At 43.4% G+C, this 26,460-nt stretch overlaps 1 protein-coding gene across 1 annotated transcript; it reads left to right on the top strand.

The window, feature by feature from the left end:
* The first annotated feature begins 21,438 nt into the window (after positions 1-21,438).
* LOC147439862 (large ribosomal subunit protein uL10-like) lies at positions 21,439-23,333 on the top strand. The gene is made up of 5 exons (XM_086485593.1): positions 21,439-21,848; positions 22,189-22,257; positions 22,399-22,497; positions 22,583-22,975; positions 23,060-23,333. Exons 1-5 carry the CDS (start codon positions 21,591-21,593, stop codon positions 23,198-23,200), a joined length of 960 nt encoding a protein of 319 aa, XP_086341719.1. The 5' UTR covers positions 21,439-21,590; the 3' UTR covers positions 23,201-23,333.
* The last annotated feature ends 3,127 nt before the right edge of the window (positions 23,334-26,460 follow it).

Raw genomic sequence — 26,460 nt, 5'->3', positions numbered from 1 at the left:
GGCGATGAGCAGATTTTTGGTGTCACAGCAGGTTGGTATGAGGGGCTTAGCACTCCCTATTCGGGGAGATGAGCTTCTGGACGCTGAGTTTGCCGACGACTCAGCCTTGTACTTAGAGGGCCAGGAGGCCAATCTACACAGATGTGAGCAGGCTTTGGAGACCTTCTGTTGTGCATCGGGCGCACTGATCAACTGGAGAAAGACAGTGGCTTTCTCGGTTGGTAGTGCTCCTGTGCCAGATTGGATGCCAGGAGAGGGTTTCAGGTGGATTCCCCCAGGGACTGCAGTTCGGTACTTGGGTTGTCAGGTTGGTTTAGACTTGTCTTTCGAGCAGCAGATCGCTCCTCTTCTCCTGTCCATCAGGAGAAAGCTGTTACATTGGAGCTCAGCACGACTTTCGCTGGCTGGTAGAGTAGTAGTTGCCAACCAGGTGTTGTTGGCAACTACGTGGTACATCACTTCTTGCTGGATCTTCTCGAGTTCTTGTATCAGCCAGGTAGAGAGGCTGATCAGGAACTTCCTTTGGTCAGGTCGTGACACTCAGATTGTCCGAGCCAAGGTGGCTTGGTCGGTCATCACATTTCCTTGTTCTCAGAGAGGGCTTGGGATCATTGATCCAGCACAGCACAGCAGAGCCCTCCTTGGGAAGTTCGTCGTCAGAGGACTTCTTCCCGGCGAGGAGCCCTGGAAGGAGTTCTTGCTACAGAGGCTTCGTGCCAGGGTGCCTCAGTCAGGAGGCCCTTGGCAACCTTCGACCAGATGGATCTTTACAGAGTTGCGCTGAGTTGGTTTGAGCAAGAGACTGGAGGACCGCTTCGCTATGAGTTTGCTTCGATCTTGGGAGCTCTTACGGCATGGCCTAGAGCAGAGACAGCCGACGTGCATGGAGGAGCGCCTACGGCAGCCCCTCGTCTGGAACCCCATGGTTAGCACTCAGAGAGGCCACTTGGTTGGGAGTCGGCCCCATGTTTCTTGGGGTCCCATGGCAGCAGGTCCAGCGCGTTCTCTAGGTGACTGGCTAGAGTTCACAGGTTTGTCAGAGGAGGTGCAGGGTTTCCAGCTACAGGGCATGAGAGGGGTGCAGAGCATGTGTCAGGACATCTCAAAGTCACTTCCAACTAAGTGGCTCACGCCTGTCGAGCCAGTAGCACCCCGGTGGATGGGAGCCTTCACACGACTGGAGGTTCTCATTTCAGTCAGGGCCTGCTTAGAGATTGTCCCAACCCTGTTCTTCGAGCTTCCGGGTGGGGGACGATTACAGCGAGTTGCAGTAGAGGCCCCGCAGGTAGCAGAGTGCTGTTTCTAGAGGATCCGAGTTGTGGGCATCTGTGGGAGGACTTGCGTCATAAACCCTGACCCAGCAGCTCTTGAGACTGGACACTGGAGGCTATGGGCCTGGGAGTGTTGTCCACTGGCACGAGTACAGTGGGATCCTAGTGAGTGGCTGTGGAGGGACCCCTTCTCTTCTGCAGACCGCCCAGGAGTCCCCTTATTTCAGTACATTGTTCGGCTTGGACGTCATATACTTGCAGCACAGAGAGAGGCTCGCCCCGCTGCAGTACGTCATTGGCAGGAGGAGGGCCTCACAGTCGAGTTCTTGGCAACCTTTTGGCAGAGGCTATGGGACTCCAGACAGTCGAGGCGCGTCACTTTGTTTCAGTGGCTGGTTGCACACAGAGCCATAGCAGTAGGGAGTTGGCTTGTGTATAGTAGTCTCTCGACCGCATGTGCAGCCTGTGACTAGTTGGTGGAGAGTCAGCGTCATTGTCTTTGGGACTGTCCCTCGACCCAGCAGGTGTGGCTACGAGTTCTTCGGCTGATGCCTGCTCTCCCCACGGCTCGACAGTACACTTGGGGGGCAGCGGTCTGGTCCACACTCACGAGCCCGGCACTTCAGTTTGAGCTATCTTCCACGAGCAGGATGATAGTGATGCAGGGGGGGCGACCTACACTTCAGCCTGCTACAGAGCTTACTCCACAGGAGTGGTGCAGTGAGAGAGAGGAGTGTTGGGAGCTCATCAGTGGCCTGACACTTTGGTTCATCTGGCGGGCCCGCTGTTTCCGCATCTTTGAGGCTCGCCCTGTGCCACTAGCAGAGATTGTTCGTGCTTTTGGCTAGAGCTGATCCATACCCTCAGAGGACAGCTTGAGGTACTATAGGGTAGCTCCGATCGCATGCGAGAGCGCCGCGAGGCTTTCCTTCGACTCTGGCACCCTGGGCCTTTCTACACCATAGTCCAGGGGGTGCTCAGATGGCACTACTATCCACCTGTGTGGCTCTTCCCTCCTCCCATCTCTTGATTTAGCCTCATTGTATATATGCTATTTTTTCATTGGGAGTGTCTCCCCATCATGCTTGTTGTAGCCCTCTCTTGCAGAGGTGGATGTAGCCCTATGTGCACTTTTTGTTAACTAATAGAAGGATCGTTTTCTCGAAAAAAAAAGTTGATGGAACTAGAGTTTAATCTTATGGATGAGCCTTGAGATTAGGAGACCGTGACTTTAGTTTAACTCATTTACTTGACCACTAGGCCTAGCTGATAAAATTATATGAGTATTTGAGACCTTAGGAATGTTTAAGGCATAGAGAAGCTTGCTCACTTAAACAACAAAAACACTAGTGAGAATACAAAGGAAATGGAAGCAAAAAACATAAGTGCCACAAATGAAAACTCTAATGGTGGAAGAGAAATACTGGCTTGATTTGGTACTTCACTCACATGTATTGTCTATGGTACTAGAGCCCTAGAGGTTCCCAGTGTGGGCGCTTTTCTTTGAGAAGCAAAAAGCCCCGGACATACAAAATAAGCACACACGTCAAATGATTGTGAACCAAAGTAAAAAAGCAAAAAAAAAAAATGAATGACATTTAAAAGACTTCCATCGAGCTTACAGTTAACATTTCAAGCTTTTGTTTGTAGTTGTGAGAGCTAGTTGGCTAATCAAAGCTGAAAAGCACAATTAGGGAATCTTGCATTTAGATAATCTTCTTAGCTTAGCTAGTACTAGAGTAGTTGTTTTAACCTTAGTCATAGCTAACTAATTGATAGACTCACCCATAAGCCCAAAACTCTTGATTAATTAATTTACTCAAAGTGCGATTTATTTGTCCTTAATGGCAGTCTAACATTTCATAAATCTTGCATTTACTCATTTCCACATGTACTTTACATTCCCCTCATGATTTATGGCCATATAATTCCGCTTGCTGAAACAGTTACTTTGCCTTGCAGATTCAAATCCAGATGCTTTACAACATGGACAGTCAACTCAATAGCTTCCGAGGACGGAATCTACATCAGGAAGGGGGGCATGTTAACCCTCGTGGCTCACGGACACCCTATCGCCTACGACGGACGCCGTATTATTTATTTAGTAGAGTCAGGCACCGGGCTTGTCGGTCCAATAGGAAAAGGGTAGAGTGATCGCCGATGAGAGGCGCACTCTAACTGGAACACGCAAGGGTTAGTTGGCTAAGCATGGGCGCCCAAATGTGAATGGGGCGAGCTCATATAAAAGTCACCTAAACCTAAAATTGACCCATTCTCTCAGTGTGCAATAGAAGAAGTGCTCTTGCCCTATCTTCATCCCCATCTCCATTGTGTGCTCACAGGTGGGTGTGTGTGTGTGTGTGTGTGTGTGTGTGTGTGCTTGAGAGAGAGAGAGGGAGAGAGTGTGTGTGTGTGATCGATCATTGCGACGGCACCTGCGGCGGCGAGGCAGTTGAGCGCAGTACGACGGCGGCTCCCTCTTCTTCACGGTGAGGAATCCTTCACGGCGACAAGCGCAGGGAGGTGAGTGACACACCCCTGTTCTCTGTGAGCTTGCTAGGCCTGCTAGTTGTGTGCTTGCAGCCTTCGTGGCTCGCACACAGTGCTCGGCAAGTCCCTAGCTCCAACACGTGTGGCAGACGCGCACACAGACCCTCTCATGATACCTCAAGTTTTTGGTGTACTCGTCAATCGTGAGTTTTAGGTTCTCTCACTACCAAGGATTTCTGGTGTATCCATAACCTGGTGCTATGATAGTAGAACCCCCCCTGAACAGATAGGGTGTAGGTCAAAAAATTAGCTTTCCTAAGATCCTCCAACCTTTTAACAAGTTCAGTGATCACATCGGCTCTAAGATCCTCCATCTGCTCATTACCCAATAAACCTATAGGTGACTCCCTTCGTATTTGTTGGATCCTTTTTGAAAGACCATACGGAGATAGACATGCCAATAACCACCCAACCATACCTATATATAGGCCCTTGGCCCTTTGGCTCTTAGCTATATATAGCCCCTGTACCGCATGTGTATTCGTCGGCCCTTGGCCAGGGTCATGCCCTCCTATAGTCCTACCCTTGGCATGACATTACTCCCCCCTTGGAGAAGCATTTTCGTCCATGAGAACATAAGTGGTAAGATCTTCATAAGAACACTAATGTTTTCCACAGTGGTATCCCTCATGGATCCAGGTGTTTGTTTGAGTGAAACACGGTGCATTAGGAGGTTCAATGCAATCAAGAGTAGCATCTTGATTTTGCACATTGTTGTCCATTTGCAACCATCTAGTGTGTAGACTCCATTTAGAACGCACGTGAGCACGCTAAACGAGTTATCACAACAAAGATGTACCTGAAAGGGTACCGATTTTCACTTTCCGTGAAAGTAACTTGCTGACCTAACTCATCATCCAAGTATAAGTCCTTGACTTGTTCTCAAATTTCATCAGTAAACAACCCCACCATAACTAGTATTCAAGGTTGAGAATCTGACTCATACATGAAGAGACTACACCTAGTCGCAAACATGCTTTAGCTGATGGTAAGCAAACTCCAAGCAGAGCAATAAATGCTTATTAATTGGATTGCTGCTAATGTACGCACTTTGAATATCCTTTAGCACAAGATTACACTTTGTAATCTGCATATCCCCTTGGATAACTGACAGTATTGAGGTGTGTTTCCCCCATGGTTTACAAACAGTCTTTCCAGATGGCTGATAAACGGGGATCACAATATGTACAACATTGTTGAGGAATCAACAATCGGCTAAATAACCATCATGGTTAACTTGAAAGATCCACAAGCACCCAAACCGAGCCATGACCTCTATTGGTGATTGGTAGATCGAAAAGTAAACTCAGTGAGATAGTAGCACATGGAGTGCAAAATGCTTCTTAAGCAACTAATGTTATGAATATGTATGCCGCTCCAAATCAGCCTTTGCTAAACACTAGGGCCCATGACACCTAGTGTGCATGCATTTAGCAAAAAACAGATCCGAATCTGTATATCCATGATCATCCTTGCCAATACTTATGGATAATGTGATCGTAGCACACAATAAAGAGGAATGTAAATAATTCCGAAAAGAAACTAAATACTTTTAGTGGCAATCATTTTCAAGCCTTGCTGAAATGTTTGAACCATAATAGAAGATGAAACATTAATCACTTTTAGGGACAAATAATGAAACTTTTTCATTAACAACTCAGAGCCTTGATCTATGTATAAACAACCATCTTTAATGTTGTTTAGTAGTACTTGTACCTGAACAAGTCATTCTAAGTATCCGACAATTTATGGCCACCAAAATTGCTCCTAATACGTCGTACTGAAAATGGTCTAGCAAACAGATGTGACCAACACCTAAGGACTTTGTCATGACACATATTTGAAATAGTGGTCGCCAGTGTCAGTCCAAAGACTCATATTCGCCACATGTGGAATATGTCTCAACTAAGGATGGCTAAAAGAAGAACATCCTACAAGTACAAGATGTACTTGTGTGTGGAGGTAATTGCAAACACTCTACGACAGGAGTGAGAGGGACCCTCATCAACCTTTGCTCCACACTGGCTAAACCGAACTCCGTGACTGCCTAAACCATGTTGTATCCCATGTGACAACATGTGCCAAATAAACCCTACAAGTGGGTCTATAACTACATAATGCAAAAACTGACTTTGGATAGTACAACCCAAATGGCTTGGCTCTTACATGACCGTGTCATTTCTCTTGAGAGAAAAATTTGGATGATAACATAGTGTGCGCATCCGACGTGGAAAAAACAAACAAAGAAGAAACAAAATCAAATTAGATGCGTACCTGAAGGTTGAATTTAAAGTTACTTACCCATGTTGAGATGCATAGGAGCACTAATGGAAAAATGAAAAATAAGCAACATTGCACTGGAATCCCTGGGTGTTACCTTTGCAATCCAAACCCGTTGGTTAGCATCTTTGTAGTCAAACCCCTTGGCCTGACACGTGAGAGAAACTGCACAAGTAGCAGTTAACGATAACTAACATAGTTAACCGTGTACAGAATGCTTGGAATCAACTGAAAAAGCTGAATTTATACACTACCACGTGGTAGATTGCGAAATTCTTTCCTTGAAAGTATAACGGGAATAGATCAAATTGTGATTCTCAATGCCTATGGAGTGATTTAGTAATCACCCGTTGGATCTTACCCCAAAACTGTGCTTACATAGACACTCGTAGTGCTATAGAGAGAGCAGGAGACCCACACAAGTGAAATGCCTAGCTCTTATGGACAACCATGTTGTCTCAACTGTTTGCTACCTCTAGACTCCGTGGTATAGATCAGTATCTATGAGTTTAAGATTATCAAAACTCAACTTGAGCGTCGCACTAAAAACATGTAGTGCAAAAATGACACCCTAAACATCCGTAATGACAAGACTCTTGCTTTTCCATTACTGTCGATGTATTTGATGTGCACTCCACTGGGTAGATATGTTCGATCTTAAGAACAATCACCCAAGGAATGCCAATAGTTGGGTCTTACCCAAGATCTGACAATGGCTCCTAGCCAGCCGGTGTGGCTCATAGCCCTTATGGCATTTAGTGTTCAATCGATGAACCGATGAAGACTAATGTGAATGGCATCTTGGCCAAGTTCTAGGTGAGCATTAGAGCACCTTGGCTCAAACTGACTCACAAGTAAAACATGTATCAAAGAGCTTCTTAGAAAGTTATCCTTATTCTTCGAAAGAGAGAGAGGTGCAAGGAGAGAAAAGAAGAGCATGTTGGGCTAAGGAACTTTCCGTAAATTTCTAGAGTGTGTGCCCAATTTGTGTGCTCTTATAAAATCTTATGCCTGACTTGCAGCTTATCCTATAAGCATACAACAATCTGCCTGTATAACGCTCTCATCGAGAGAGGTAACAGAAAACACAAGCCACAGCTTGACCCACTTACCATGTATGGGGTCGTGACTTTTTTTTTAAATGACTTAAAAAATGGCACTTTTCTTGTGAAAGAAGTACTAGATTTAGGTTCCTTTTAATTTTGGTGTGTGTTGACAGCAACCCAAAAATCATGTTAAACCATCCCGAACCTATCTTGTCCTTGACAGAGTTGCCAGTGGGATAGCGGAAGCTTATTTCATGAGGCGGCGGAATTCATGCCACCTGGTTAGCATGCCTTGAATGCAGAATTGTATGCCCTTGGCGATTATGACGGCCGCAAACATGAGAGCTGAAACCATAAGTGCCTTGCACAGTCTATACTCGTAGGGATACATCACATTGCAATGTTGCGTAAACTGTGAGCTTATATCCATGTAGTGCTAAAGATGTAGTAAAGAAGCCATGTTGCGTATGAAATTTGACAAAATAAACATAACTTGAAAGTTACTAACCTTGTCGCCCACTTGTGGTCAGTTTGTTGATAATTCGCTCGAATCTGGCTCATAACTAAGATCATATTCCAAACTGTGGAAATCACGATGCCAAATACCAAAAGGGAAGCCTTGCTTCACATAAGTACTCATGTAGTTCTGGTGCGCATAGCTACCAGATACTCTTGCCGATTTACAATGTCGTAGCAAAAGAAAGTCAACTGTGTCGAGCATGCATAGATGATCAACCTTGTCGAATGGTAGGGAATGGTCGGTCTTGCCGAGGGACCTCGTCCATCTTCATCAAGGCTAGCAACAGGTTGTGCCGATCTCCATGAGATTCTCAAGCACTACCATGCCTTGACCTTTGCCATGTATGAGAAGAAGTGTTGCTTTTAGATGAGAACATTGCTCACTCAACTTGTGCTTGAGTGTGAGTGGTTGTTGCTCATCGTGTGTTCAGAAAAACAAAAATAACATGCTTTTGGGAATGCTCGTGAGCCTTGCTTGTGCCTTAAGGGTTGAAATTGTACAAGCATGGAAAAGCAAATTTCAGGCAGCATACATACCTGCTAAAGTACTCGCATCGACTTGCCTAATAATGTTTGCCTTACATGCCATTTGTCCTTGACAAACAATGTGACATTTGTCCTTGACAAACACCCCTTGGAATAAACTCCCCTTCCACCAGAATTCATGGTCTTGAAGTGTGCTTTTACTAAACTTTTGGCCCATTGATGCGAGTAACAATGACAAGCCTTGCTTGTATGACAAGAGCATGTACTTGAAAAAATTGGCAAAATCAAAATTGATTTTGTACCTCATAATGTATGTGTATGAACGTGCCATCTGGGTTGCTTGGCTCGGATGTTCATGAACCTCAAACCGAGCATCGACATCATTGTTGCCTCGTAGCCTTGCTCGAAATTGTGTCGAACACAATTGGTAGAATTCATCATCGTGGAGCCCATATGGTAACCGATTTGAAAGAACAACAGTGATGGTGTGTTCTTGACATAATTAATTCCTATGGCTCTGATACCAATGAAATACCATAGGGAGATAGACATGCCAATAACCACCCAACCATACCTATATATAGGCCCTTGGCCCTTTGGCTCTTAACTATATATAGCCCCTGTACCGCATGTGTATCCGTCGGCCCTTGGCTAGGGCCGTGCCCTCCTATAGTCCTACCCTTGGCATGACATTTTTCACCAAATCAACAGGCTTTTGCCTTCTTCCAGATGTCCATTGAATTTGTGATTGTGTGTATTTTACTGAGAACGGCCCATGAAAGGAGCTTCGAAAGAGAGTAAGGGTTGAGCTAGAAGATGCCGAGAAGAAGTAGCTAGGGCTGCCATTATGTTGCATATGCACAGCAGTATCGTGGTCGTCTTGAAGGAGCATTGAGCTCAGCACCGGGGCTTGGGGGTGATTGGTCGATCTTGTGATTGGTCGAAGAGATCAAGACTCAAAAGAGCTTGGCCACTTTAAACAAGTGTGTGAACATAAAAGAAAAAATGAGCTCTCTGTGTAGAGCGCAGACAGTAGATGGTGAGCAAGCTGGATGCACTCGTAGCGGGCCGAGGAGGCACCAGTTGAAGGTGCTCAAGAGTCGAAAAATGCTCAAAAATCCAGGGCGACCATGCTCATGCAAAGATTGCATGAAATTTGTGTAGGTTGTTCCACCTCTTGTCTCTCTGCATAAGCGGCTGCTCTCGCGTAGCTTATCAAGCACAAGCCGACGCCAGGCAAAACCACCTCGCTTTGATACCAGATGTTGAGTTGAGGCCTAAGGGGGGTGAAGCCGTGGAACTACCATGGCGTGGTGTAGCAGAACGAGTGAGTGAGAGAGAGAGAGAGAGAGAGAGAGAGAGAGAGAGAGAGAGAGAGAGAGAGAGAGAGAGAGAGAGAGAGAGAGAGACTCGATACTCAAAACGCTATGCTTTTTTTTTGTGTATTGTTTGTAAACCTTACAATGTATATAGCCAAAAAAGGCTGCCATGCAAAACTTAAACTCCAACTGAACCTGCATGCATGCTATAGGTAGTGCTCCCACGGATTTGACACTTGACATAGTGGGCTTGCATACCCAACAGTTTGCAGAGAAAAAATCTCACCATGAATATGTGTGAGCCCCTTATTCTGTTATGTACATAAAAGAATAAGTGTAGTGGGCGGGCGCTTGGCCTAACCAATCACTTGGGGCTTTACGCCAATAGATTGGCTATTTCATCATTTTGTGCAGAATTTCTGACAGTGCCGTTTTTTGCATTACAGGTGCCTTATAGTCTTCTACGGTTTGTGCTATATAGCACAGGTTGTTCCCGCTCCGTTTCTCCTATTTTCGGGCAGTTTTCACATCAGGTGCAACATTTACCATGGCTGACAACAACAACACAGATGTGTTCAAGATGTTTGCTGCAGAGGACAAGTTGGATGGGGATAACTACCCTATGTGGGCTTATATGATGCAACATGTTCTTATGTCAAAGGGTGTCTGGAACATTGTGCAGGGCATTGATGTACGTCCTGGTTCTGAGGATGTAGGCAATGTTGAGGATGTTGCACGTCTTGCTGCAAGGATTGCAGGTGTAAGAGTTGTTTTGCCTACGGCAGAACAAGCTCGTTGGGATGTTAAGGATGCGCAGGCTCATGCATTGATTGCGTTGTCTATGAAGCGCACCATTGTTCCTCACATCCGTTCAGCAAAATCAGCAAAACAGGCTTGGGATATTTTAGCAGGTCTTTATGCAAGCCGCAATGAGGCTAAAATTGCTTTGCTGCGTAAAGAGCTGGAGTCGAAGATTATGCATGAGGAAGATGACATGGACACTTTCCTTGCTAGTGTCAAGGATATCAATGAGCAACTTATTTATGCAGGTGAAGTCATTTCAGACAGTTCCCTTGTGCAGACTGTTCTTGATGCCTTACCAGATTCTTACCAGACTTTTGCTAGTACTTGGAGACTTATGACCCAAGGAAATCCTGAAGTTGTCAAGTTTGATGCATTATGCACATTGCTGTTGCAAGAGTCACTTTCCAGAAAAAACAGGACTAGGCAGCGTGCAGTTGAACAGGCTTTTATTGCTTCTCAAAGAAAGGGTGGTAACAGTAATGCAGCCACTTCTTATGGTTCTGCTGCGAGTGGCAAAAATTCTGTTCCTAATGCTTCTGCTGACAGTACTTCGTCTGGCAATTCTGGTGATAAGGGGCAAAAGAAGATGCGTTGCCATTATTGTAAAGCCAATGATCACTAGATCAAGTCGTGTCCTAAGTTGAAGGCCAAAGAGGCTAAGAAGAAAGAGGGTGGTTCCATTGCAAATGCTGGTTCCACTACAAATGCAGCCATTGTTGAGTCTTCTGTGAAAGGAGATTGTGTTGCTGATGTTGATGCAGAATGGGATTTTAGCGCAGAGTGCACTTACAATCCTGTTGTCCATGATGCATGCTTGTCAGTTGTTGCAGATTCACATGTGTGGTATTTTGATAGTGGTGCTACAAAGCACATTACCTCACATCGTGAATTGTTTACCTCTCTCGAGTCAGTTCCTCATGGGAATTCAGTCACTTGTGCCAACAACGCCTCTTATTCAGTTCAAGGAGTTGGAAAGATTGTGCTCACTGCTGCTAATGGCAGTTCCTTCACACTTGTTGATGCACTTTATGTACCTGGGATCAAGAAGAATCTCTTGTCTGTATCCGCACTTGCTAGACTTGGACTTGTAGTCAAATTTGTGGATGACAGATGTACAGTTCATGATCTCAGTTTTGGTGATGAAATTGTTGCATCTGGGCTTTTGTGCCGTGGGCTGTAAAAGCTCACTTTGTATGACAAGTGTGGACAAAATTTTGCAAATGCTGTTGCAGATTCAAGGGCTATATCATATGCAAAACTTTGGCATGCACGTTTTGGTCATCTGAATTTTGCCAATTTGCTGCGTTTGCAGAAATCTGATATGGTTGCTTCTTTGCCACCTCTTGAAGCACCTGTCAAACATGTTTGTGAAGGCTGTATTTTGGGTAAGATGCAGCGTTCTAAATTTCCAAAGGATGGTTCAGTTCGGGCCACATGCAGGTTGCAGCTTGTGCATAGTGATGTTTGTGGGCCCATGCAAACTCCGTCCTTGGGCAATTACCTGTACTTCGTGACTTTCATTGATGACTACTCCAGGCATGCATGGGTATTTCCGCTTAAAGCGAAGTCCGAAGTTTTTATGTGCTTCAAACAATTTCTGGCTATGGCTGAAAATGTCTCGAAATGTACTATGGGCACCCTCCGTTCCGATCGAGGGGGGGAGTATATGTCTCATGAATTTAATGCATTTCTGGCTAGTCGTGGGATAAAACACCAATGTACAGTGCCTTATACGCCTCAACAACATGGTGTTGCTGAGAGGAAAAATAGGTCACTAACGGAAATGGCACAATGTATGGTCAAAAGTCAGCTTTACCACATTCTTTTTGGCTTGAGGCCATCATGTGTGCCACTTATGTACTTAACAGGTGTCCTACGAAAGCTTTGCAGTCTATTACTCCATATGAAGCATGGCATGATAGAAAGCCTTCTATTGAGCACATGCGTGTTTTTGGTTGTTTGGCATATGCTTTGGTGCCACAAGTGCAACGCAGAAAATTGGATGATAAGGCTGTCAAATGTATTTTTGTTGGTTATAGTGCTGAAAGCAAAGGTTACAGGTTGTATCATCCGCAAACAAAACGTATTTTGGTTTCTCGGGATGTAGTGTTTGTGGAAGATTCTGTTCAGCCCTTGCTGTCATGTACTAGATACAGTAATGTAAGCTCACAGGACATTTATGACACTTTGTAGCCTCTTTTCAGTGGTGGAAATACGAATGTAAGTTCCAATGAGGCAAATGTATAGCCTATGGGGGTTTCTGAAAATGTTTTAGATCAGCCTATTACTGATGCAAATGTACATGATGTACTTGATGAGGAAAGGGCTAAAAATGAGCAGGCTAGAGGTATGCCAAAATGGCTGGTGCACACTTTGCGTGACAGTAAATTGGATGCACCTTTGTCTAGTCGTACTCGTTCAGGCTCTTGCCATGCATCTTATGCATCAGATTGTTATGCTTTGGCTGTGTCTAGTTTACATGATGTTGAGGAGCCTCTATCTTTTGATGAAGCACAGAATTCAGAAAATTGGATGGCTGCCATGCAATCAGAATATGATGCACTTATAGAAAATGACACATGGACTTTATGTGATTTGCCTCCTGGCAAGAAGGCCATTGGTACGAAGTGGGTTTACAAGTTGAAACGCAAGCCAGATGGTGCGATCGATCGCCATAAGGCTCGACTTGTTACAAAGGGTTATGCACAGCAAAAAGGCATAGATTATGAAGAGACTTTTGCTCCCACTTGTCGTATGACTACTGTGCGTTTTCTATGTGCATTGGCAGCTCATTTTGGTTGGGATGTACATCAATCAGACATTGTTACTGCTTTCTTGAATGGTGACATTTGAGGAAGTTTATGTAATGCAGCCTCACGGTTTTGTCATAAAAGGACAAGAGGACAAAGTGTGCAGATGTAAGAAGGCTTTGTATGGGTTGAAGCAATCTCCTCGTGCTTGGTATGAGAAAGCTAACACTCATTTGGTCAAACAAGGCTTTCGTAACAGTCCAACAGAAAGCACATTGTATGTAAAGCGTGAGGGTGATGTACTTCTCATTGTGGTTCTTTATGTTGATGATTTGCTGATCACTGGACCAAATCAGAGACATATTGCTGAATTTAAGGCTGATTTGAATGCTACTTTCAAGATGAAAGATTTGGGGCTGTTGCATCATTATTTGGGTATACACTTTAAGCAGTGTGATGGTGGTATTGCCTTGTGTCAGAAAAGTTACATAGAGACATTGCTATGTAAGTTTGGACTTGAGGATTGCAAACCTATTGCCACTCCCATGGAAACAGGTTTGAAGTTGAGTCTACATGATGCTGGTGATCCTGCTGATGTCACTCTTTACCAAACTGCTGTTGGCTGCCTCATTTATGTATGCAACACGAGGCCGGATATTCAGTTTGCAGTCTCACAGGTCAGCAGATTAATGCATAGCCCAGGGTCTAAGCATTGACAGGCTGTTAAGAGGATTTTCCGCTACCTTAGTGGCACTTTACATCTTGGCTTGTTTTATCCCAAGGGGGGATCATTGCCGCCAGACTTACATGCTTTTTCGGACTCAGATTGGGCTGGTTGTTTTGACACGCGAGTGTCCACAAGTGGTTTTTGTTTCATGCTTGGCAGGTCATGTATATCATGGTTGAGCAAGAAGCAACCTACTGTGGCCACTTCGAGTTGTGAGGCTGAGTACAGGGCAGTCTTCACAGCTACGTTTGGGTATGTATGGCTCAGACGCCTTATGGCTAATTTGGGTGTTGGACAGGACACTGCCAACACTATCTACACTGACAGTCAGAGCGCATTGGCAGTTGCGAGGAACCCAGTTTTTCATGCTCGCACAAAGCACATTGAGGTGCATTACCACTATGTCAGGGAGAGGCTCTCAGCAGGAGAGATCAGCTTGGCTTATGTGCCAACACAAGACAACCTTGCAGATCTTTTCACAAAGGCATTGTCTCGTGAGAAGCTTGAAGCTTTCCGCAAAGCTTTGGGCTTACTCCCCTTTGTGGACTGATCCTGTCCTCAGGGCATGGCACTTCCCTTTACTCATGTGCCAGCTCTCGTTCACCGCATCACTCTAGGGGGGATTTGTTACCATATACATGTGGTAGTGATGTGTGTGAACACACTAGGACCGTCGGGGCATTTTTTCCCTCTTTTGGAGGTTTTTTTCCCCCGTGCATTGTATATACGCCCGTCACTCTAGGGCTATGTATCTTTTCATTGCACACTAAGTAACACACTCTCTATTGGTTGCCTTGAGCTTCCTTCGTCTTCTCCAAGCTGTGTGTGTTTCTCTACAACCCTAATTCCAACAGTGTACGGATAGAGGGGAAGTGTCATAGAATTCTCCACCCAATCACATGTATGGCCATGTTATCCTAGAAATCCTTGCCATGCCATGTGGACTCATAGCCCCTTGCCCATGCCCTACCTAGGAGGGACCCTTGTCCTTGCACTACTCTCCCCTTGGAGAAGAGTTTTCTTCCTTGAAAACAAAAGCGAAAAATTGTCTCTCAATGACTCTAATGTTCTCCCACACATGGAACCTTTTTCATGCATGTCCTTCCACTTGACCTAAAACTTTGTACATATCATAAAAGCATAGTCTCCAACAAAAGCCATGCTAATTGAAAAGATGTAAACATGTAAAACTTTGTACATATCATAAAGGCATAGTATCCACAAAAAGCCATGCTAATTGAAAAGATGTAAACATGTAACTCTGGGGTTCCACTATTAAGAGCCCCCTATATAACGTGTGTTCATGGCATACTTTAAAAACCCCTCTATTAAAATGTCGACATGAATATATCGACCCTTTTTTTTAATGAATTAACAGGTTTTTTTCAAAGTAAATTAAATGTATCTTTATTAAATTGCATAAAATTTCAAAATGAGAAAACCCCTCCTATTGAACTCACGTGGTATGTTAACATGATTATACAATGGACCCCCCGAGACATGTAATCATAATGCTTGTAACATAAGCATTTTATACATGGAACATCTTGATACACATGTTAAAAGGATGGATAAAAATTATCAAAATGTGCAGTATTCGTTCTCTTCAAAAGAACCATAATAAGTTAGGATATAATGCTACCTCTAGATTCTATCATACAACCGTCATACGGTTGTCATACTTCTTATTCTTGCCAATTTTGCAAGCAAAATCTCAATTGTATCTAGTTTGATAACCTTGGCCACATAATTGTCTAAAACAAGAGTTCTGTAATGATCTTCCCGTAACAAGAGTGATTAGTACCTTAGGACCCTCATGAGAATATTAAAATATGGCACCAATGTCATAGTCCATGAGAACTCATACTCTTTTCATGTGGAATATGTCTCAAATAATGATGTAGAAACATCGGCCATTTGTTTTTATCTCCTTGAGAAAATAAAGTTACCGTATGCATGCCCAAACAAAACACCATAAGCTCTTACACCGGTCTAATCACGTATGACGTGAGTAGCACCCGTAAATAGCTAGCTTAATTCCATCAAAGGAGGAATCATTACCCTTTGCAACTCTCTTGCAACTATCAATCTGGAGTTTTTCTTTGACAATAAAGCAAAAATAATGAGTGGCAACAAATTCCTTGTGTGCATTCTATAAAAAATAGTTTCAACTTCAAACAAGTGTGATGGTAAAGCATGATGTTTTGCAAGCAAGCAACATGGTCTAATGGTGATGATGAAAATAAGCTCAAGTGTAGAATACCTAGCACTACATAAGGCAATCATCTAGCACTCTTGTGCTTGAAGACATCCAAAACACACATCTTGGCAAGTTGCCATGGTAGCATCTCTAGAAGCACAAAGAGCCCTCAACATCGGAAGCTAAATTAAACAAGTAATGTACATAGTGTCATGCTCATATGTAGGCATGTAAAGTTGATGAAGGTGTGCTACTTAAGAGTCATTCGTATTCATCAAAGTTGATGGTAGCAGGTGGATAATGTGCATAGCAAAGAGAGAGACAAGTGTAGAGTAGGGGGTGATTATGGTGGAAAGATTAAGCTAGCATTCAATCTCAATGACAAACCTAATTGATCGATGCTGATTAGAATTAGGTGTTCTCAATGACAAGGAAATCACACATAAATTAGTCTTCATTTGACTGAGCAAAATGAGCTAAGTACAAGAGTTGTTATATAGGCCTAAGAGGAGAGTATCTGCTGACATCATGGGTGATGGAAGGCTCAAAATTAGCCCAACTCGTGTGTAGCAATTTGGGGGGTGTGGCTGAGTGTGTGTAACACGTGCAAGGCATGTGAGGCATCTACTAAATGTAGCAAGGAGTCCGTTGGGTCAAGTGCAATGTATCTAGTCAAGATGTGGTAGGAAAACTGCTCCATGATGTGAGCTAAGCACAAATCCTAACATCAAGATATTATGCAAGGGAAGATAACAAAAGAAGGGTAGAAAAGTTGACTCCAACCTCCAAGTGCATCATCTCCAATTGTGCAACATCAAATGGGCAAGAAGTTAATGCTTGTCACCTCGCTCTTGGTCTTTGTGCCTAAATAGTAGGGTGGAGTGTACACTTAACTATGGGGCAATGTGGGCCTTCCATTCTTATATATTTTTTGAGATACACAATGCGAACCCTCCACCATGCATCTATATGGCACTCAAGTAGTCAATGCATTGAATGTTTTATCAATATTTAGCAAATTTCTTGTATTTTCTTTTACAATTATTTTGCTCATAAGCTAAACATAAAGCCATCGCTCATTTGGCACCTATCCAGTTCACTGATGTGCTAGACATCAACATCACAACAATTCATCATCCACATAAGCAAATCCACATAAAAAATACTTAAATATCCGAATTCATTTCTACGTGCCGCCTTAACTGCCAAATTTGCACTGATGGGTGCCTAAACTGGAGAATCTGCATGAAAGGGGATCATTCCTTACGTCATCAAATTTGTGATCTTAAGTGAGTGATAAGCACATATCAAGTGGTGGTAAGTGCAAGGCCTTGGTTTCTAAAACCTCTCTCTCCTCTCATCCTCTTGCCCTCTTATAGGCAACCTTCGAGCTACAGTTTCATATTAGACCCTTGGCTTGACATTACTCCCCCCTTGGAGAAATGTTTTCATCCTCAAAAACAAAAGTGGGAAATTTCTTCTTAAAAACACTAATGTTTTCCCAAGTGACACCTTTCTCAGGTATGTCTTTCCACTTGACTAATGCTTGATGACGCACATGATGATGAATACGTAAATCATGATAGTCAAGAATGCGCTCATGTTCATGCAGCTGGGTTGGAGGTTCAATGAAATCAACCAAATTTTTCTAGTCAATGACATTGTCGTCCCTATGCAAGCGTTTCCGTAAATGGACTTACATGAAAAATCAGATGAATATGAGAGTGCGTAGGTAAAGAAAGTTTCTAAGCCATATCTTCAACTTGCTTGAGTATCTTAAAACGCCCACAATATCTTGGAGACAATTTAGGTGTTGGCCGAGTTTTTAGACTTTTTGAATGTTCTCGCACACGTAAAAGTACCTCTTCTCTTTCCACAAAGGTTACTTGTCGACATTTCTCATCAACATACTTTTTGTATCTATCCTGGGCTTGTCAAACATTTTGACGAGCAAATTTCAGCATATCCATGTGTTCTTGGAGAAGATCCTTCACCTGATGAAGTTTCTCAGTTTCCAATCCCATCATAATTGGTGATCTAGATTGAAAACCATACATTAGCATGAAAGGACTAAAAGTCGTCACATGCTTTGCACTATTGTAATCAAACTCTAGAATAGGGAGATAATCTTCCCAATCAAATTGCTTTTTGCTATTAGCATATCCTCTAGCATGTGATTAACATGTTCAGTCTGACCATCCATTTTTGGATGTGATCTTGAGTACTGATGTTGAGTTGTGTACCCAATCGTTTAAACACAGTCCTCTAGAAATGACAATTAAACTTGGGATCGCGATCACTCACAATATTGTTGGGCAACCGGTACTATCTATACAGATTGTCAACAAACAACTTGTCTAACTCTAGATTTCTAATAGTGGACTTGGTTGGAGCAAATTTGCAAAGTTTAGTCAACCAATCTACTACCACCCATACCAAGCCACGACCTCGTACAATGGTTGGTAAACCCACAATAAAATTTATAAAGATACTTTCCCATTTACCATTGGGAATTTCAAAAGGATGCAAGAGTCCTCTTGCTTTCAGGTGCTTGGAGTCCTATGTTTTAACGTGCTTCTTAAGATCTGGTTTTAACCCACTTGTTGGAAGGTGTCTAGACCGTCAAACTTGAGAGTTACATCACAATAGTGCAAGATATACTCTACATTTGTGGGCAAAAATTCTTTTCTAAACACATCCTTGAAGGCTGCTCATGTCTGCAGTTCGATGCACTTCTCCTTGAACGACGCCCACCATTTATAGGCCCTACCCTCTAGTGTTAGACTTGTTTGCACTGCCTTGACTACATCTAGAGTGCATCTAAGATTGTGAATACCTTCCCATTTGCTTCGAAATATGTTCACAATATCCTTTGTGCGCTCCTTTTCCTCTCCTTTAAAAATCGGTGGTTCAGTATTCTTTAACAAGTCATCGATCTCTTTTTGAGAGAGAAGGTGCAACCCCTCCAGATTGGAGCCTTGTTCTTGTAGACAAGGGGTCCCACCAGGCGTGGGGGTCAAAAAAACCTAGTATGCTCATTAACTGGGCCCTTGGATGACTGTTGCATGAATTACACAAGCATATTAGACATTTTGGTCACATTCGCATTCAATTGTGCAAAAGTGGACTCTAGAACAGCCATACATGTTTGTAGTGCCTTAAATTCTTGTATGTCAAGCAGTTCGATGCTATCATCCGTCCCAGTTGCCGTGCAAGCATCCTCCGTGAGAGTGGCCGATCGCGGCCGGGAAAGCAACAAGCGAAACTAGTGCAGGGTTCTCAAAATCAAAACTATGACGCATGCCAATATTCGAATCCATGGCGTAATGTGTTGTGTGAGCAAGAAAAGATAAATATCTTGTTGCTAAAAACGCGTGACAAAGCTAAAGAGTGACCTCATGTGTGCAGTCACAATATAAAAATCGATTAGCCTTGCTAGATCAAAGGCGTCAAATTGATGCAAGTTGGTGATGTCGAGTTCGAATGTCGAAACTCACGGTTTGCCAAGAACAAGGCTTTGTCAAATAGCTTTGAGAAGAATTGACCTTGCCAATTTCGACGGAGAAAGATGTTTCGAATCTAATACAACAAGAAGAGCTTCCTTGATATGTATGGTCGTCATTGACTTATAAAAATACTCCATCGAAAAAGAGAGATTTGAGATTCAAAAATTTTATGCGACTCATAATTTTTTGCAACAAGTCGATGTCGAGGGCCGGCTCGCCTTTCCCCCAAAGTTCCTGCCGATAACCTTCACCCGACAAGCGATGGGGAAGGTGTGCCCGGGGTGGGCACACTCCCTTGGGGAAGCTTTTTGGTTAATTATGGCACTTTGGACACCCACATATGAAATCAAGTACTCGTTGAGCTTCCATGGCGTTGCTTGACAGTAGTGTGTAGGGGGAGAGAGAGAGAGAGAGAGAGAGAGAGAGAGAGAGAGAGAGAGAGAGAGAGAGAGAGAGCACCAAGTGGCTTGCATAAACGGGACTAGTGCAGTGTCAAAACCTTCTCCCTAGAGCTCGATTCCCCCCCCCCCCCCCCCCCCCCCCCCCCCCCCCCCCATGCCCACGTGCCTGCTTGACCGAGAAGCTTCACCTTCTTCTCCACGGCTCAACACATGCAAGCTTTGCCAGACATAGACCACGCCTTTCCTCTCCCTAAAAATAGCTGTGATACCAATGTGAGGCCTTGGTCTCCGAAACCTATCTCTCCTCCCAACCTCTTGCCCTTTTATAGGCAACCCCCAAGCTACGATTTCAAACTAGACCCTTGGCCTGATAGTGGTAGTGTCAACTGAGCGATGCTTCTAATGTCAATTGGCCTTCTTCCAAGAAATGATTTTTGTATCTCCTGGTTTTGAACTGCCAAAGTGACTTCTAGGTGTAATTGCATGCAAGGTGGCTTGCTCATTGAAGGTGAAGTAGCCGGCCATTAAAAATAGATTTGTTGTGGACTTTGCACAAAGGCGAGCTCACACGGATGTGAGGATGCGTGAGTGCATACGACGAAAACTTGCGGCTCCATTGATAGAAAAGGAATGCTGAGTGAGATCGAATGTGGGAGAATAAGCAAGCAAGCACTCATCAACAACGATACCTCAGCTACAATCCCATGCATTGCCTCACGTGCCTTTCTCGTGCCCATAGCAACCATACACCATGCCCATCAAAATATGTCCTAGTTTGCCTTCGCTTTGATAGCAATTGTCAGAAACTAGAAGCATGCATGAAGAGAGAGAGAGAGAGAGAGAGAGAGAGAGAGAGAGAGAGAGAGAGAGAGAGAGAGAGAGAGAGAGAGAGAGAGAGAGAGAGAGAGAGAGAGAGAGAGAGAGAGAGAGAGTGAGAGAGAGAGAGAGAGAGGACAACACCATTGCCTGATTGGGCACATAAATTAAAAATAGGAGAAGATAATTGAAAACCTCTTAGGACCTCGTTCATATTGCCCAAGGTGTGCAATTTCATTGATAAGGGTCTTCGAGCTTTGAAGTTCACACTGCATAGTTCAACAACGAACGGGCTCGATCTTCCAGTTACATTGCACGGTTCTGTAGCCATGGGGCCTGGGATCAAGCTGGGTAGATTGCCTTCCCGCCCTAAGCAAGGTGGAAAGCTCATGTGTTTGAGGGGGTGGCGCCACCCACTGCAATGGTAGGTCCGGAAATACAGAGGTCTTTTGTTGACCAAGAAGTGCTCGCCATGCTAACAACTTGCCCCTATTGCAGGTGTTTGAGCGGGCAATCTGAATGCTACCTAACTTTCCACACCTTAGCTCCCGACACTTGGATTTTTGAGCTTATCATGTTCTACGGTTTCTACATTTCCAAGCTCGTTCTAGGTTTCTACATTTCATGTGTCGAGACCCAAAACGACCAACAAAGAATGACTAGTTGCTAGGAAGTGCATTTGACTGAACCACGGTTGGGTTAGGGTTTACAAAGAAGCCTTCTCTTTTAGTAGTCTCCTTCGAGCCGTCGAGGCATGCTCACAAGAGAACTAGGGTTAAAGAGACAGAGTTTCTGTCCACCTTGTCCAGAGATCGTCTGGCTTGGCCCCATTTTGCGCGAAGGAGAATTAGGGTTTTCAGCATCACGTAGGCTTAGTTCGCTCTCGCGTATCACTCTTCCAACTCATCTGTCGCAATGGGCTTCAAGGGAACGAAAGCAGAGAAGAAGGTGCACTATGACAAGAAGATGTGCGAGCTGCTTGAGCAGTACAGCAAGGTGCTCATTTGCGCGGCCGACAACGTTGGATCCACTCAGATGCAGACAATTAGGCAGGGGTTGCGACCTGACTCTGTGGTCTTGATGGGAAAGAACACGATGATGAAGAGGACGATCCGAATTTACTCTGAGAACTCGGGCAACTCGGAGTGGCTCAACCTCATTCCTCTCCTCGTGGTATGCGTGCACCTATTTAATCTGCATAGGCATGTGCCGGCTTTTTCAGCATACTGCCTATTTGTGGGTGCCTGTATGTGAACAAATGGCTGACATCGTGAGACTGGTGTAGCTGACAAGGAATGGTTCCTCAGCTGGGAACTTTCCTGAGCAAGCACACACCGAGCTTGTATGCTCATTTGATGGAGAAGGGGCACCTTCGAATTAACCAGCTGGCGGGTCTGATTGATCCCCGGTTTAGGATTCGCAGATTGTTGTCTGTTGAGTGGTGCGACGATGCATCCATCTTGATTTCAGGTGCTGTACCACAGTTCTAATGCTCTGCGGCTTTTTTCTGCAGGGAAATGTTGGTCTGATTTTTACGAAAGGAGATTTGAAGGAGGTTCGAGAGGAGGTTGGCAAGTATAAGGTCAGTAAAGATTTAGAGCTCTGTGGTAATCACTTTCCTTTGATATCTTAATGTGTAGCAGTTCTCAGACGATGGAGTCTGAGTTTTTATTCCTTATCTGAATGTCTTAGTCTTTGTGAATTGCCTTTATGGTTGTTTCAGGTTGGGGCCCCTGCCAGAGTGGGTCTGGTTGCACCTATTGACGTTGTAGTTCCTCCCGGAAACACTGGACTTGATCCATCTCAGACCTCCTTCTTCCAGGTCTCAATTATGCCTGATCTTTATGTTGCAAAGATGGATGTGTTTGTTGTTGTAAGTCACTTATACCAAGGCTTCTAATTAACAGGTCTTGAACATTCCAACGAAAATTAACAAGGGTACTGTTGAAATTATTGCTCCAGTGGAGCTCATCCACAAAGGAGAAAAGGTCGGGTCCTCTGAGGCAGCTCTTCTTGCAAAGCTTGGGATTCGTCCTTTTTCATACGGACTGGTTGTCCAGACTGTATACGACAGTGGCTCTGTGTTTGATCCTGCAGTCTTGGACCTGACAGAGGATGATCTAGTAGCGAAGTTTGCATCTGGTGTGTCTATGGTTGCTGCCCTGTCTCTTGGACTGAACTATCCCACTCTTGCCGCTGCTCCACATATGTTTGCTAATGCCTTCAAGAATGTTGTGGCTGTTGCCCTCGAGATTGAGTACTCTTTCCCGGAGGCAGACAAGATTAAGGAATACTTGAAGGTCAGGATTTCGCCTAATCTCTTGTGCCACTGTTGTGAACTTAAATTTGTTTAAGTATGTTTTCTTCTATGGTTTTGTTTGCAGGATCCTAGTAAGTTTGCTGTTGCAGCTGCTCCTGCAGCATCTGCCTCTGATACTCCTGCTCCTGCGGCAGCAGTGGAGGAAGAGAAAGCAGAACCTGAGGAAGCGTCGGATGATGACATGGGTTTCAGTTTGTTTGATTAGGGTTAGGTGTACTAGCTTAGCAACTTTGGAATGTAAAGCACAAATTCCAGTTTTGACATATGCGGCAAGATCAAACTTGGAACTATATCAATGTTTTGCACTGAAAGTTATTCTGAATTTTCTTTTTGTGTTACATGCGAGGATGCTTCTGAGGCTAATTATTGTTTCTGTTGAAGGGGTTCAAGGTTCATATCTATAACATACATTGCAGGTGCTTGATTGTTTTGAATGTGATTTTATTTTTAATGTGCAGTCTGCAACTCTTGTCTAGGTCTGCCAAAATAGCATGTGTCTGATTCTTATGTCACGATAAACAGAGATGAGGGTGCTAGGAAGGTTGTCCCATTGACTTGGTGGTTGGTCTATGTGTTGTAGACAGCTAATCCTCTCGAAAACTGAGGTTTTTGAAGAATCTTAAATAGGTTGATGCTGGAAATATACCATTGGCCACATCCACAGTATTACAGTCATGCCAATAAGTGCTAAAAACTGTTCCTGTCTCAAATATGTGAGGTGAATTTCATGGTTTTGATCAATCCACATCTAGTAGTGTAATTTACCAGTATTGTTCACATGCATGATTGGCAGTGTTCTGGAAAGTCTTTTTCCCTAGGTGGCTTTGTTTCCTCCTTGAGATGCAAACTGGCAGCACTAATAAAATCTTCAGAGTTGGTGCAAGTTTTTTGAACTATGTCCCTGTAATTTTTGCATGTTTTACTGCTTGTAAAGATTAATTGGTTAGGGTCCTCAGCAATGATTGTACCATGGTGTACATGCCCTGGATGTGATGCTCCTTGTTGAAATATCTCATCTCCTTCTGAATTGAAGGATTTAAGAGTCTACTGATCTGAGTGTCACTAGGTCTTAATTGCAATGGAGAAAACTTCATGGCGAGGCGAGCGGACCTGTTGCATGTGCATGCTTCACGTTCCTAAGAGGCCATTGCCATTGGGAACATGTGCCACTTGTTTTGCTTCTTGCAGAAAAGTAAAAAGAAATCTCTGAGTATCATATGCGCAGTGTGACCTAAAGTAGGGAACGGTCGTAGATTTTATGGTAGTGTGCAATGTATTGCAGTCTGTGTTTGGCAGAGTAAACCATGTTGAACATGTGCATCATCCTCACCATAGCATGCACCCACCTTTCTGCAGTTTCCTGTCGAAAAAAGCAAACTTTGGCTCACTGAAACACAAAAAACTGAGATCCTAAACTCAATATGAGCTTCAAGTCTGAACTGGTTTCACATATCAAGTCTATTTTGTGAAAGTAGAACTTCATAGATTTTTTTCTTACCACTGTGGTCTATACAACCTTTCACAAAGAATCTGTAGTGTAAAATGCACTACAAAGGTTTCATGTCTTTAGTGCATAAGAAAATGGGGTTTGGTTGAGCTCTTAAGTCATTCATTACACTACCATTCAACCTTTATTCACAGCATTTTCATGTCTTTCACATTAATTTAGACAAGAATTTCTTAAGGTCCTTGTAGCAAAAGGATTAAGTGGATCTACATATGACTTGTATTCTACAGTATCCTGGATGGTGTTTAGTATAGCAAGGTGTGCGTAGCATATGTATGCAGGGATTGGTTCGATCAAAGAAGCTCACATACTACACTGTGAGGCCACACATGAGGTCTTTTCCCTCTTCTAGCCATATACTTTTATTAGGGTTTGCATCCCTCAAGTGTAAGTTAAGTGGAAGGATTGACCTAAAGAAGGTTCCAATTGTACATTTAATAGTAATTTTCAATAAGAAATTTTCCACTTAATTCTTCAACGAAGATTGATGTCAACGTGACAGCCTTGTATGGAGGATAGTCCAGGGGTTGAGCTAGGGTTTGTAAGGGGCTATATCTATAGATAGCATAGGTGGGTGGAGATTACTCTATGTTAATTTAATGTTGCAAGGTCTACAACTAAGAGGGGGAGCAAGCTTTGAGCACTCATCCTAATATGGGGCTGAAGTACCTTTGTACATTAGCACTAGGTGATATACTATTTCTTGAGTTTGTTCTTCTTCAAGCTATACGTGTGCATGCCCACATCCTTGATTAAGAAGTTGTCCGGGTTTAGATATGGTCAACAGGATCTAAGAAGAGACCCATGAAGATGTTAAATTATGTCTCATGTATTGGGATATAGACGATAAAAATTCCGACACATTACTGTCCATGTTGATGTTGACGTCCATATAATTGTAATTAAGGTCGTTTGATGCTTTATGATAAGTATCAACATTGTCCTTTAGTAACAAGCCCTCCAAGGATTGTTTGTGTTGTGCCATCTAGTGTCTTACATGAATTTTAGGATGTCAAGTTGGCTAAAACTTGCATAGTCCCATTCAAACATTTGCAACCCTATCAAAATTTGAATTAAGAAACCTAGGAAGTTCAATGGCCATAAAGAATACTTTTTCTCATTATTTCTTTAAGGTCTTGGTGTCTTTAACATTGACAAGTTGCAACAACACATGCATAATTTTGCTTGGCTTTTATTTAATGCTTGGGAGACGTTACAAGTGCGTCTCAACATTGTAGCATGAACAAAGCTTAGTGTAAGATAGATCATGTGGTTCACCCTTGAGGAGTGAATATTAAATATTTGAGAGCCATAGAGAAGATAACCATCTCATGGAAATATGGTTCTTGTGCCTTCCCAAGTGCCATGGCTAACATCTAAGTGAGTAGCATAATCATCTACATAGATTTGAGATCGTTGTGATAAGCTACATATACAACATTAGAACATGGTCTTTGTGATAGTGCATTAGCTACTTGAGGGTGCTTGCATGTATATGAGCCATATGAAACTTAAATTGTGAAAGAATTTTTTTTTTGCCTCATTTGTTTGATGTTGAGGTTGGTTTGTCACAAAATGCTTGAGAATTTGATGATACATTCATATGATGAAAGTTGCTCCAAGGAAATAGTGCTTCCATGTATCCAAGACATATAAAACAACTAAAAGCCGTTTCTCTTTTAAGGGTCCAATCCATGACTCTCATATGCAATGGCATGCCCTTCTTGAAGTAGACCTTCTCCAAGGCAATCACCACACACATCACAATGAACCTCAACTAGCTTTGAGAGGTTACACAACACAAGAACAAGTTGAGCTATTAAATTTTCTTTGAGCATAGAGAAAGCTTTTTTCTCCTTAGCATTCCATTGATACTTAATGTTCTCCTTCGTTAAGTCATGGAGTGGACCATCTATGTAAGCAATTTTCTCGATGAGTCTTCTATAATAGAGGCACAT

This window comes from Adiantum capillus-veneris, chromosome 16 (genome assembly GCF_014529385.1).
Source record: "Adiantum capillus-veneris isolate H3 chromosome 16, ASM1452938v2, whole genome shotgun sequence".
Taxonomy (NCBI): domain Eukaryota; kingdom Viridiplantae; phylum Streptophyta; class Polypodiopsida; order Polypodiales; family Pteridaceae; genus Adiantum; species Adiantum capillus-veneris.
This window is presented reverse-complemented; position numbering and strand designations above follow the sequence as displayed.